General features: G+C 40.7%; 1 protein-coding gene across 1 annotated transcript; it reads left to right on the top strand.

Annotated features, from left to right (window-relative positions):
* Nucleotides 1–635: 635 nt before the first annotated feature.
* On the top strand, nucleotides 636–13055 carry VDAC2 (voltage dependent anion channel 2). Its single transcript, XM_082053726.1, has 9 exons — nucleotides 636–794; nucleotides 4414–4485; nucleotides 5530–5579; nucleotides 7872–8024; nucleotides 8110–8162; nucleotides 8613–8840; nucleotides 10044–10194; nucleotides 11165–11222; nucleotides 11988–13055. Exons 2-9 carry the CDS (start codon nucleotides 4419–4421, stop codon nucleotides 12077–12079), a joined length of 852 nt encoding a protein of 283 aa, XP_081909852.1. The 5' UTR covers nucleotides 636–794; nucleotides 4414–4418; the 3' UTR covers nucleotides 12080–13055.
* Nucleotides 13056–13894: the final 839 nt, after the last annotated feature.

Raw genomic sequence — 13894 nt, 5'->3', positions numbered from 1 at the left:
CATGGGATGGGGTCCTGGCGGCTGTGATTACCAGGGCTGCCTCCAAGCTCTAGGGCAGGCGCCACCGTGTCGGGCTGCAGAGCTGCTCCCCGTGGCTGTTCCCGCACCGAGGGCCTCACGGGTCCGTGTGCCCAGGCACACGGGCCCTGAACGGAGCGGTAGTTTCTGAGGGCGGGTAGTGGCCCAGAGTATGGAACCTCCTGCAAGTACTGCCTGGAGCCGCCCTGCAGCTCCGCATCCCAGGGAGTGTCCATGTATTAGAGTCTCCCCAGCAGAATCGCTCCCTGGCTGTGGCCGCCACAGGCCCGCTAAGGAACCGGTACCTGCGGCGCCCTCAGCCCCACCCTCCCCCGTGCGGCTGTTGCTCCCCAGCCCCGCCCCCCTGCAGACCGGGCCGCCGCGGCCCCGCCCCGCGCTGCCTGGTGAGCCGTTATCGCCCCGCCCGCTCGCAAGGACCCCTCTCTGCTGTCGGGGCTGCCCCTCCGAACGCCTGCAGGCCCGCGGCCCCCCGCCTGGCTCCCCGCTGGGGCATGCGGCGTATCCCGCCCCCTCGCCCGGTTCTGGGCCGCCAACGGCGACACCTCTCGCCGGCCGGGCGGCGGTGCGGGGCGGCGGGCGGGGCAGGCGGCGGGAGGGGCGGCCGCGGCTCGTTGGGGTCCTGCGCGGCGGCGGCGGGCGGGCGGATCGGTGTCTCCTTCAGTTCGCCCTCCAGTGCCAGCGGCTGCAGCAGCGCGGCCTCCTCACGGCGAGACCCGCCCGCGCCTCCGGCCCCGCTGCCTTCCCACACTAGCCAGGTGCCCGCCCGGGCCGCGACCAGCCTCGTGGGAGCGCGGGAGGCGGGCGGGGCTCGCCCGTGTACGGGCGAGCGAGCGGGCGGGCGGCGGGGCGGCGAGCGGGGCTGCGGGCCGCGTGGAGTCGGGTGCGGCGGGGTCGGGGACGCGTTGCCCAGCGCCCCGGCTAACGGCCGGATGGGGGCGGCTGGGGAGGCGGGGGGCGGTTTGAGGAGGTGTGGGGTGATTCTTCGCACGGGTCGCTTGTCTTTGCCTCCCTCCATGGCCTTCGCAGGCGCCGCGCCCTCCGTGGCGTGCGGGCCCGGCCCGGGCCTGGCCGCGGTTACATAAAGGGCGGCGGGGAGGGCGCCGCGGGAGGGGGTCAGGCCGGGATGCCCAAGATGGCCGCGTGGAGGAGTTCACCTTGCGGCAGCGGGCGCCGCTGGGCCTGGCGGCGGCGGCGGGCCTGGGCGCGGGGGAAGGACCTGGCGCTGGGCGCCGCCGGCCGGGCCCGGCCCTGGAAGGCTGCGCCGCCTGCCCCTGCGCCCCGGCCTGGCCGCTCGCAGCCACGCTTCCCCTTCCCGTGTCCTTCTCTCCTGGGAGGCTCTGCTTTATCCTTCCTTTCGGTTTCTGAACACGTAGCTCATTTTCAGATGTTTAATTTTCTTTCCCTTCTCCGTAGAGTCTCTAAACTGGTCTAGCTATGGTTGCTAGACCAGTGTGCCCACCTCCAGGATGTAAGTAGGGAGACAGGTGAAGCAAGGGTAATGAGGTGGTTTATATATATTTTTATTATTATTATTTTTTTTTTCCTGAGCTTTAGCAGCAGTACAAGTCTAAAGGCCAGTGGTGTGTCCCGAGTATTTTAACAAAATCTTTTAAAATAATATCGATTTCTCTGTTGCTATTTACACTACTGGATTACAGTCTCAGTGTAGTTGCCTTTTTTTTTTAATTGTATTAATACTTAAGGTTTTTTGTGGTTTTTTTTTTTTTATTATAACCTGATCTAGCCTCCAGCCTGTTCCTCAATATACTGAGATCTTAAAATTGTTAGAAATATTTATGTAAGTCGTTGGCATTCCTTTAATTATAGGGTGTGAGATAGTTTTGCAATATTACCTCGAAAGAAAACTGACATAATAATTCTGATAACATTAATACGAGGTGTTTAAAAAAGATGGACCAAATTTGAAATCACTCTGTCTTTGAAACTGGATCCATCTTTTTGAAACACTGTACATGAGATTATTTTATTTTTACAGAAGAAGAAAGCATATTTGTGAGTCTCGAGTAACAGATTCATTTAACTTTTTTTTTTAGGGTGGCATGAAACAAGATCAGGGTGGAGCTCCCACTTGATTCAAGTAGATTTTGTGTTTTTGAAGTGAGGAATAAGATTATCTGGTAGTTGCTTTCACCACAAACCTCTTGTTGTTAAATGGTACTTACGTTTTAGTCACTTCTAATGAGTAGTTTTTAAGTGAAAGACACTTCAAAATAGGGTTGACGAAAATTACTTCTGATTATAAGAATTTGCAAATCCAGCTAACTTGCCAACATTGGAGGACTCGGAAATTTTTTTTTTGGCCCCTGTTTTCATTTAATGAGCATTCTGGTGATGGCACTGCTTTATCAGATGTTTAGTGTACCCCAAATTAACTCTTGGTTTCCCTTTTTGTCCTCATCTATCCCTGTTAGTATAGGATTAGAACAACAGTGTGACAGTTGTACTCGGTTTTAAGTTTTTATCACAAAACTTGCATCTGTAGGCTGGAATGTCTGACAAATACAGGTTGGTTTCCTTGCAGTAAAAAGGGTGATTACCCAGGCCAGATAAAATGGCAGTATCTTTTTACTGCAGTAATCCTTTGACTTTAGATATAGATACCAGTTTGTTAACTTCTCAGGACATCACTGCTTTGCATAAACCTTGTCTGTGATAGTTCTCTAGTCAGACTAGAAACATTTAAACAAAAGCAAAAAGCTTGTCTATTTACACTGTAAAAGCACGTCTGCTAAAGGCTAGTATAAAACTTTAGACATAAATATTCTGAAAATGACACTTAGAAGTGAGGTCTGTCTATTAGAGGAAAAATGCTTAGCTAAATATTTTCTAAATTATTTTAAAGTGTTAATGAATTGTACAATTGCTGTACAGCAGAAATTTAGGGGGGAAAAACAGCGTTCCCACACTTTCTCATAATTTGGTGTATCACCTTTTTATTGAATAAATAGTAGGAACCATTTAATCTCTTGTCGCTGGGATTAGCATGTGTTCTGCTATAGAACTTTTCTCAAGACTTATTTACTATGGACTTGAACTTGGGTTAAGCATTTTTAAGCTTCAAATGCTCTAAGTCATTTTCATGGTGGTTTTTGGTGGTGTTTTGCTAAGAGACAGTTTATGAAAAAGCAGATGTTTTACATTCTTGAGCGAGTGATGGATGTCTTGCTGTAGTGAACTGATTACAGGGTTTAGAACTCCTTACTAAAGAAGTTTTCCCTACATGTAGATAAGGATATGGAAAGATTGAAATAAACTTCTTTTTGACAGAGAGGGAAAAAAAGCTCCTCTTGGTAATGTGTTATTGAGTATACTTATGATCTTGCATAGATCTGCAGAAGATAAGCAATTCTGTAGCCAGGTGTTGAAATTTTAAATACTGGTTAAAAGTACTATATGAAAATTATTTTTCTGCTTTCAGTTGAAAGTTAACATGTGAAGGTACTGCCTTTGTTATTTTTGAGGTTTTGAAGATATTTTTTCATTTTCTTTAACAAAAAACCCTACAGAAAAGCAAGATAAACAGTCAGTTATACTAATCTGACTTTCTTTGCAAAACAAATGTGACAGATCAGTTTGAAAAGATAAGATTTTTGTCTGTTTGTGTTTAGTCTTTTTGTGGCACTTACCTAGTCAGTTTTGTTGTTTTCCTCGCTCCCTGCCTTTTATCAGCATGGGGGGAGTTAACTGTTACTTCGAATATGCTCTGTTTTCTGTAATTTTAAAATACAGTGCCTCTGTAACAGTGGCCTTTTGCTAGTGAAATCGTGGGAAAACAGTAATGGAAGGAAGGTACAGGTAGGTGTATCTTCACAGGGAGGGAAGCCATAAGGCCTTGTGAGACCTTAGGCCAGTAGCTATCCATGGGGTGGGGAGGCTGGGTCATGGCTAGGCTGGAATGACAAGTTCTTTAACTGTGAGATTGCCAGAGGCTCCCCAGCTGATAAGGGGACTTTTAAAAAGAGCTTTTTCTCAGTGGCCCAGCACTCCTACTACTTGTTCGTTCTAAACTAACAAGAGCAGCTGACAAACTCTTGTGTGTTACAGGGGGAAAAACTTTATCAGATTGATTGCTAGTTAATGGTGTTAGATGCTAATTTTTAAATTGTATATCTCCCATTTAAAATATCAGGCAAGTGATGTTGCAAAACAGATATGCACTCTTTGCATTTTGGACATCACTGTAAATCTGTAGGTGTTTCACAGAATACTGTATTAGTGTGAGCCGTCTGTCTCTTAACTGCCTTCATACATGAATCTGCCTTAAAGAGTGTCTTAAACAGTTGTGGTAGCCATTTTTGTGTGTGTGCATGCAGTGGTAAAAGATTCACTGTTAATTACCCTGTTACCTTTCAGCTTCAATGGCGATTCCTCCATCATATGCGGACCTTGGCAAGTCTGCCAGAGATATCTTCAATAAAGGATATGGTAAGAATAGTACTTATTATAAAACACAGTGCTTGTGATGTGGCAATGAATTGCCTTTTTAAGCCTGTATGTAAAATTGAATGCTCAAATGCCAGTGTTTTTGGGGCAGGGAGAAGGTGTGATGTTTTTACATCATTACCGTCAACGAATGGATCTTTGGAGGCTTTTTGAGGGCTGTTTTGATGTGAAGTCTGCTAAAAGTTAATGCCTTAGCCACATAAATGTCAGAGGTGTACAAGTGTGCAAGAATGTAAGCATCAAGTGTAATTTAACTTAGTAACTTCATTTACCAATTTGTCTCTGCCACAACATTTGTTGTTATAGAAAGGCATATGTGCTACTGTAACATTGTAGCCTTTTTCTTTTTAATAGAAAGAGGAATAGCTATTGGGATAAAGAATCTTTCCACTTTTAAAATGCTTTAATGCCAGGCAGTTGCCTAGTTAAATTCTGCTTTGTTATGGTGCTGTTTCTTTCTGGTATTTGGGATTGCATGTGGGGGCTTTTTCAACAAGACTGTTGCTCAGCTGTAGGAGTAGCAATGTGGATTGACATTCCCATAAAACCTGCCTATATTACAGTTCCAAAGGCTGTGTATTACCCAGTGACTTCAATCTTACAGTTCTTTTACTTGGAGATATTTCTTCTTGGTGCTGAGAGACAAGCTGTATGTGTTAGGATGGCTCTTCAAATGGCACCGACTAAAAAGCTCATACCATCCTGGGAACAGAGTGCATTTTGTCTGTCACTACATTTACTTTTGGAAGTAATTGCCCAGTAGTTAGATGTACAATGTACACCAAATGTACACTCACTTTCTATATGGTGATGATAGAACAGAACTCCTGGTTTGTTCTAGAGTGACCTCCTCAACCTACTGTGGCATCTAAAATGTGGGTGTTACTGAAGGCAGTTTATGGTTGGTTTTGTGTGAATGTATATATGTGGCACACTGATGAGACTGCTTGTAAAACCAGACTCTTGGAAAATGTGCCTGGTTTTAGTTAAAACCTACTGGTTTAACTTTGACTTTTGTTTGTTAAGGTTTTGGATTGGTGAAACTGGATGTGAAAACAAAATCTACAAGTGGAGTGGTGAGTTTAACCTTTTATTCTTTTTTTTTTTTTTTTTCTGGATATGTTCTGATATTTAATTAGAAAGGACACCTTCCATATGCCGTTAAGTAGTTTATAGCTTATATGAATGTTATGGTTTTGGTGTCAAATAATTTCAGACGCCTCTAAAGATCTGACTTTATTCTGAATGTAGCAGGGATATTGCAATGTTTAGTAATCTGTGTAAAAATAAAGAGGTTTATTAGTTGTCCCTCATCCTATGTCTGAAGGTGAACCAATTACATTTTTGAAGTGTTTTGATTTATCATAGTACACAGAATTTATTTCTAAAGTACTTTGTGATTCTATCAGTGTTTGGTGGAAATTTCTGGTATCTTAGTGCCTGTGTTAAGTAGTTGACAGTGACAGGATGTTGAACCTTTGGCTCCTCTTTAAAGGTATTAAAAGTGTTGCAGTAATGTTCGATGCAAGATGACTTGGTCATGCAAGCAGTGCCTCCTGTAACTTTTATCTATTTCTAGAGCAGATTTTGCAAGATATAAAGGTAGATTTTTGTTTTGTTTTAATAACAGGAAGCTCTAACAGTGTAACTCACTACAAAACAAGGTGTGTGGGATATATGCTGTCTTTTTGCTAGAAGTGTGTATTCCAACTGAAGCCCAGTTTGCAAGAGCCCTGTTATAGATATAGTTCTTATTTTAGCTTGTTTCTTTCAAGGACTACCAGTAGTCCTGGTAAAACTCTCTGGAAAATTGAAGGCCTCATGTGAATTCCATAGTGGTTATAAGCCTTCCTTCCCAGGAGGAGGAAGTACTGACGTGTATGTACTGCAGATGTTTTAAAGAAGAGATAATGGAATAATCTGCCACTCCTGAAGCTATTACCACAGTGGTTGCAGTCACATATACCCTGTGCACTAGAAATAGCACAAAGCAAGAAGTTAAAGCTGAAGGTATTTGGACTTGAAGTTGTATAGTCCCTGTCACTTGCTAAGAAGTAGACCTTACTAAAATTAAGCAACTGTGTGGATGGTTTAGTTGTTCACTAACATGGTTCAAGCAGATATCTTGGCCATGGTGAAATTTGATCAACCACCATTATAGAACAGTCTCATGCATGCTTATGATATGCAGCAGGTCTTGCGATGTGAGAATACAAATGCTTAAGGACTTCTAAGGACTTGTGATTTCAAATGAGGTCTTTAAAGTAAAATTTGTGTTTCCTTCTGGAGGAGGTGAGTGTGAGGGTTCAATTTGAAAGTAATATTGTGTGTGAATGAAGTCAGAGATAAAAATTTTGATCTGTTTAAAAAAAAAAATTGAAATAATTATTTTTTAAATCTTAAGGACAATAATATTTCAGTGGAAACAGATCCTTTACCTAGCAGACGTGGAAGCCTGGTTTGTTTTGGCTTTAATTTCTGAATAGTAGTACACAGAAATTATTATCTCTGTTCTTTGTGAAAATCCAAATAGTGAGAGATGTTAGTGACAACTTAGCAATATTGCTCACATCACCTTATTAAACTAACTTTTAAACACTTCCAAGAATTCCAAGTAAGGCTGTACCAGAAGCATAAAATCAGACTTTGCCTTTTCTCACAATTCAAGCATAAATGTTTTTCTAGTGTCATTGAACCAGAGTGTGAATAGGAATTTTATAGCTGTCAGTAAAAACACGTGTGTATATGGCTTGTGTGAAAGGCTGGCACATTGGTTAGGCTGAGAGCTCTCTTAAAAAGCAACAAAGAACCCAAAACAAATAAGAAACCAAACTACCACCCACCCCTGATTTGAAAAATTATGTCATTCTATGACATTTTACAGTTGTACATAATTTATTTTTCAAGGTTGGCTTGAGTAATGGAAATATGTATGTGTTCCTTGAAGAATTTTACTGGAGTTATGTGCCCTGTAGTGTTCTTGGCTCTTGGTTTGATTTTTAATTTTGTCATTGGGAATATCAGACTTAACTTTATGTTTCAAGAACTGTTTCCTGCTTTTAAGGAGAGTGCATACAGTAACTACTGTCTTGCTTCCGAGTTGCGTTGCAAACCTGCACGTTTTGTAATAGTGGCAGAAACAGTGCAGTTGAGATGGGAAGCGGGGGGAGGCCTCCATATGGGCATGAATCATCTTGTTCTTGTCTGTGTCGTTCCCCCTTCTCGCCCCACAAGTTATCTAATGTTGTTAAACTTGTTGTGCAGAATAACAAGATCTTGGTGTTTGCTGAAGAAAAATGTGCCTTCTGGCACTCTAATGCTTTCAGGATCACTTGTGTCTTCTGTATAACATGGACACTTCTTTTTAGGAATTCACAACATCTGGTTCATCGAATACAGACACTGGAAAAGTGAATGGGAGCTTGGAGACCAAATACAAGTGGGCTGAGTATGGGCTGACTTTCACAGAAAAATGGAACACAGATAACACTCTGGGAACAGAAATTGCAATTGAAGATCAGGTAATAGATTAGGAGAGTATTTGTATTTGTTTTACCTAACTAGTAGAACTGAATTTAAAGCTTTATCTTTTTCCCCTTGAATTAGATTGCCAAAGGCTTGAAGTTGACATTTGACACAACTTTCTCACCAAATACAGGGTAAGAATTGCTAACCTTGTTACCTTGTTTAGGGCAACAGCAACACCAATGGTCAGGAAATATTAATCTGATTTGGTATATTGACAGATGTTTGTATGGTTTGCTATTGATCCAAATTAACAAATTACATTGCTAAAGGCTTCTGCTCTTTAGGATGACATTCTACAGGGCTAGTACCGGACTTCTCACAACAGCCCGCTTTGCTTATTTTCTGGGATAGAAACACGTGGAAGATTGCAGGAGGCATGAAAATGCCTCTACATTCATCACAAAATGCCTGTCTGGTACCCCTGTGCTTTCTTGGTGGGTTATCTGTCCTTTGGCCCAGTCCAGAGGATGCATGTGCGTGGCATTTAGATTTGTTGTGTAGGGTCATACGGCTCAAATTTGACAGTTAGTTCATTGAGGAAGATCAAGCATTGTCTTAACATAACTCTTTCTCTGTTTCAGAAAGAAAAGTGGTAAAATTAAGTCAGCCTACAAACGTGAATGTGTAAACCTCGGTTGTGATGTTGACTTTGATTTTGCTGGACCTGCAATCCACGGTTCTGCTGTCTTTGGTTATGAAGGCTGGCTTGCTGGTTATCAGATGACTTTTGATAGTGCCAAATCAAAATTGACAAGAAATAACTTCTCTGTGGGTTACAAGACTGGAGACTTCCAACTGCACACTAATGTGTAAGTAATGAAAATTGTGTCCAGATTTACAGAAGTAGGCTTTCTCTACTGTCCTTCTAGTCAGAATACAAATGCTTGAAATACCTTGCAAGGTGCTTGCAAGGCCATTAGGTGAAGTGCATTTTTCAATAGAAAATGACAAATAAATGATAAATGTTACTTTGTATCTCTCTCTTTCAAAACAGTTCTGTGATTCTGTGATACTCATGGCTTGTTAATACAAAGAGCACAATATATACTACAGCATACCGAAGTGCAACCAAATCGGAAGTGCAATAATTGAGTTATGCAGAGCTGATCATAATGATTTTTTCCAGATTTCCCATTACATTGAATTTTATCTGACTATAATTTAAGGGCAGTAGATTTATTAGAGGCAGTAATTAGTGTTGCACTGTTTAGGTAGGCCAGTAGTTGTTCCTGGAGCAATACTAGAGCTTTGCTGTGGGACTTCTTGAGTAGGTTCATCTTCTTGCCTGTCTGGGATGAGAAGTGCATGAAATGCTTAGAATGTAACTGAACAAGTGTAAGACATCTTATTTATGAACTTTCTTCAGACTTGTGCCTTTGGATCTTAAATGTTCTTCAGAGCAAGCTAATCAAAACCTATGGAAGAGCATGCTGTTTTCACTCTTAAGTCAATAAAAATTTCTGGTGTTATAGTATGTTTAGTTAGGAAATAACTTCATTTTTGAGGTAGAAGTTGGTCCTTCTGGAGGGTGTCTGTCTGGGTTTATGGAAGTACAGGGGCATGGGAGGAAGCTACAAACCACTTCATAGTCTGGGCTGTGAGAATTCCATTTCAGTTTACTAATGTCAGACCATGTGACAGATTTTTTAGAAAAGTCATCTAATTCTTTAGGAATATCATGCGTGTTCAATAATAATAGAATTCAGAATACCCATTTCCTAACTATTAGTGTGTCTGTTTGTTTTGGAAGGGTATGATCTGAAATTTCATTCAAGTACTTAGTTCAAAACTAGTGTAACAATTAGCTGTAGCACTCTAAAGTAGCTTCTTTTCCATCAATTATTGCAGTTTAATTTTGCCGTGAAGCCTTTCTTCATCTTCCCTTCTCCTGTCAAAGTGTGTAACAACTTAAACTTTTGAAACTCTAATTGGAATAAAAATTTGAAGTAGTTAAAAAAAAATATTTGGATTACCTAGTTATGGGAAACTAACTTTTTTCTTAATTTGTGCAGCAATGATGGTTCAGAATTTGGTGGCTCAATTTACCAGAAAGTGAGCGACAGTCTTGAAACTGCTGTAAACCTGGCTTGGACAGCAGGTAGCAACAGCACTCGATTTGGCATTGCAGCTAAATACAAGTTGGATTCCACTTCTTCTATCTCTGTAAGTATGGCTCTAACCAAAAGGGTTATGCTAAGCACAGTGTATTTTCAGTTTCTGCAAATCTGTGTATTAGTACAAAAGAAGGTTTTGCAACTCAGTCAGTCTTGTAGCAATTACTCTTACAATCCAGGCAGTCATAATTCAACCAGCAGTATTTAAATTTTGCGATGCTGCATACAACCAAGTCTTTTAGGATCTGACTGTCAAATGTTTTTCTACTCTAGAAGACATAAAATATTTAGTAAAAAAAAAAAAAAAAAAGAACCTCACACAAAACAACAACAAACCCCCACCTTCATGTCCACTTCTGTAAGCTTACACGTTATTTATTTATTTTTTAAAAAAACAAACAGTCTTTGGGGAGCTCTGTCACATTCTCATGTGAAGAACTCTGGTGATACTGCTTAAAAAGGTGATACACAGAAAAGTTATCAGTTTATTATAAAGTTAGAATTGAACCTGAATTGTTGGAAGTCATCCTGTAGAAAAAGTAATGCAAGTGAGATAAATAATTTTGCACATATTGTTTATGGTGATATTATGAAACGTTTGCTGCTTGACTGATTGGACCTGCAAGATACTAATTCTTCTGTAATAATCTGTATGTGGAGGATTCTTCTGAAGTGGCTTGTTTTGAGAGGACAAGGTGGTCAATTGCTATGCCTTTCTGAAAAGTAGGGGCGGAGTGCAGAACTTCACCTTCCAGACTACATTCCAGTAACAGTTCTCCGCACCCTTGCATTCTGTCTGCTCTTAAATATGTTACTTCTGCAGCTGGGGCAAAGATATAGCTGGGAAGAGAGAATCCAGAAAGCACAGAGATATTGAAAGAACAAGTAAAATTTGTTTAAGTTGATAATGGTGGTGTTGCCATAGTTATTTTGGCTTCTGAATGATAACAAAGAACTAATCAGAACACTTCAATTGCTTTTGTCTTGATTTTTTTTTTTTTTTTTTTTTTTTTCCCCAGGCAAAAGTGAACAATTCTAGTTTAGTTGGAGTGGGTTACACCCAGGCCCTGAGGCCAGGTAAGGGTTATCACATGTATTACATCACATACCTATCTTTTACGCATCACAGAGAAAATCTTTGAGATCTGTGCATTTATATGCAATTGTTTCTCCAGAATAATTTTGTGTTGAAGGCAAAGTAGATGTTTATAGGAGCTTCTGTTGCACATCAAACCTTTATCTGAACAAAACAAATTCCATTGTATCTAATGATACTTCTGCATCATATTCCTCATTGATTTCTGTAGGAGTCAACTGTATTGTGTTTGGTAGCTTAGCTTTAGGCTGTGTAAGCAGTCTTTTTTTAGTGTTACTTTCTCCAGTCATATTGTATTGAAGTATAGCAGGTCTTGACATAATGATTAATTGGCAAAAGAACACATTTCCTGCTCTTCATGTTTAGTAAAAAAAAAAACCCTGCAGAACTTGAATAATTCTGGTTAAATATGAAAAACAGCTGCTGATGTGATATTACCATTGGTTTGTTCCTTATTTGAAAACCAATAAAATAATAGTTTACTTCCATCCACCCCACTACCTGAAAGGAGGTTGTAGTGAGGTGTGTGTGGGTCTCCTTTTGCCAGGTAATGAGTGATAGGTATTTACAAAAAGCATCTAGCTTGATTCACATGACTAGCTTTCAATACATTTCATGGGTAAATGGATTCTTCTGTAGAAATCTTTAGAGGCAAGTAATAAAATAGGAGAAGAGCTGGGAGTTGTTAATGACAGAGATTGAGTTCCAATAGTATGTTGTAAACATGCTTTTTAAAAATCTTACAGGTGTGAAGCTTACAATGTCTGCCCTGATAGATGGAAAGAACATCAACGCTGGTGGCCATAAACTTGGTCTTGGCCTGGATTTGGAGGCTTAAAAGGGTGAAGAAACTGCTGCAGAGAAGGGATATCAGAAGAATTTGGCCTTAAAATGCATTTCCAATGTGACCAGCAGGCTTTTTTTTCCAGGAAGAATGACCTAGAACAAGAGCTGTATTTGAAGTATTTAGACAGTTACTTGTTAGCTGGTTTCTAGTTAAATTGGTTACCCATCTAGTTAAAATTCTGCATTAGTGCAGTCACTTAAACATTATTTAAATGTATTTAACTGTTTAATGCGCTACCCACAAATAATGAAATAGACATTTATGAAAACTGTACAATTGTGTGCATGTTTGTTTTTATGTTCCTTTTAACATTCGATATTGCCATTGAATGAAAAATGGATCAGTGGATGTTTTGAAATGAGGTCAATGGTTTTGTTAGATCACCTGAAGTAGAAATACATTTGGTATCCCAAGACAAATTATGAATAAAACAAGTACACACACATATCTGTGCCTCAGATATTTTAAGAGTCAAGATGTGAGGGTAGTGCTCAGTTAAGTTTTAACTTTAACCCAAGAAGTAGTGCTCTACACCTTTGTGCAATTAAGGACCCCCATCCCACCCCACCCATGACAACACTGAATATAGGTGTTTTTCACTGAACAGTTGGATTCCTCAAGCAAGTTGAATGTGCTTTTCTATCAGGTAAGATTTGTCATAACACAATAGTTTAATTCCCTCTGTCTTCCACGGGTAAGATTTCCTGCATTACTAGTTGGCCTCCTGATGCAAAAAACGCAGAATGATGTACCTGGCACACTGAGACATTTTAAAACTGCTCCTTTATGCTTTTGGCTAAGGGGTGACAAACCTCACCACAAACACACCTTTTGCTTATATTTGTGTGAAGTAAGACGTATCTCTGCAACTGAATGTAACTGTAATGGTGTAACAGCCTGCTTATCCCACCTGCTGTGAGAGGTTTCTGCTTAAAATGACTGAAATAAAGGCTTAATTTTAAATGGAGACAGAGGAAAATGCATCCGATTTTGCTTTCCCTTTGACTAATAAATCTTGGCAGATACCCATTTTAAGTCCAGGAATAATGGAAGAACTCATGTTTTTCCAGGATAGAATTAAAAGATAATATGAGGAATATTTGCTTTGTGATCATAAGGTCCATTAATGTCAAACATAACTAGCTGTGCACACTTGTAATGTGGAATATATTAAATACATGTAGTTACAGTGCTTAGATTTAAGAAATAATTTAATGAGTTTGGGGAGTGCCTGAAGCCTACTTCTTACAGTCTCGCATGGCTGAGAAGGGTATCTTGGTACTTGGTCTTGCAGTCTGAAGTTCACAGCAGCTTTCCATATAGGGCAGGTGGCTGGCGTATGGTCAGGAAGCTTTACCTCTGGTTTGCAAGTTGTGTTTGGTTCATGCTGGATTAGACTTAACCCCCACAGAAGTCCTAGTGGTTTGTTCAAGGTCTTGTTCCATCCTGCATTGTTACTCTCATACTCAAATGCTTGAGTTTACTATTGTGTTGTAAGCTGCCTGTGTTTAGACTTGAGCTGTAGAATAGCTGTCACCTTCTTTGAAGAAAACAGAGCAGAGCTTAAGCTCCCAGCTGAGGCTTTTGAGCAGGCTTGCTCGTGTATTTGACTGTGTTTGTTACACATCAAAGAGAAAGTTTGGCAGCATTTGTGCTTTGGTGTATCTTTGCAGCTGTTGTCATGAAATGCCCTTTTCTGAGAAGCGCTTCCAACACTTAGTGATGGAAGAAGCATGTAAGGTGCGATTTGTTGCTCTCTTATTGAATGTTAATGTTAATAAACTTTTTTTAGTTTGAAGTGGTTTT

This window comes from Streptopelia decaocto (genome assembly GCF_964273445.1).
Source record: "Streptopelia decaocto genome assembly, chromosome: 5".
Lineage (NCBI taxonomy): Eukaryota > Metazoa > Chordata > Aves > Columbiformes > Columbidae > Streptopelia > Streptopelia decaocto.
Note: the sequence above shows the minus strand (reverse complement) of the source record. Positions and strands in the feature narration are given on the sequence as shown.

Bases quoted from the DNA above. Each gene is read 5' to 3' on its own strand.
- VDAC2 (XM_082053726.1), top strand. From the start codon at position 4,419: ATGGCGATTCCTCCATCATATGCGGACCTTGGCAAGTCTGCCAGAGAT. The intron at 8,163-8,612 runs GTAAGAATTGCT...TCTCTGTTTCAG, and splicing joins ACTTTCTCACCAAATACAGG to AAAGAAAAGTGGTAAAATTA. The intron at 11,223-11,987 runs GTAAGGGTTATC...AAAATCTTACAG, and splicing joins CACCCAGGCCCTGAGGCCAG to GTGTGAAGCTTACAATGTCT.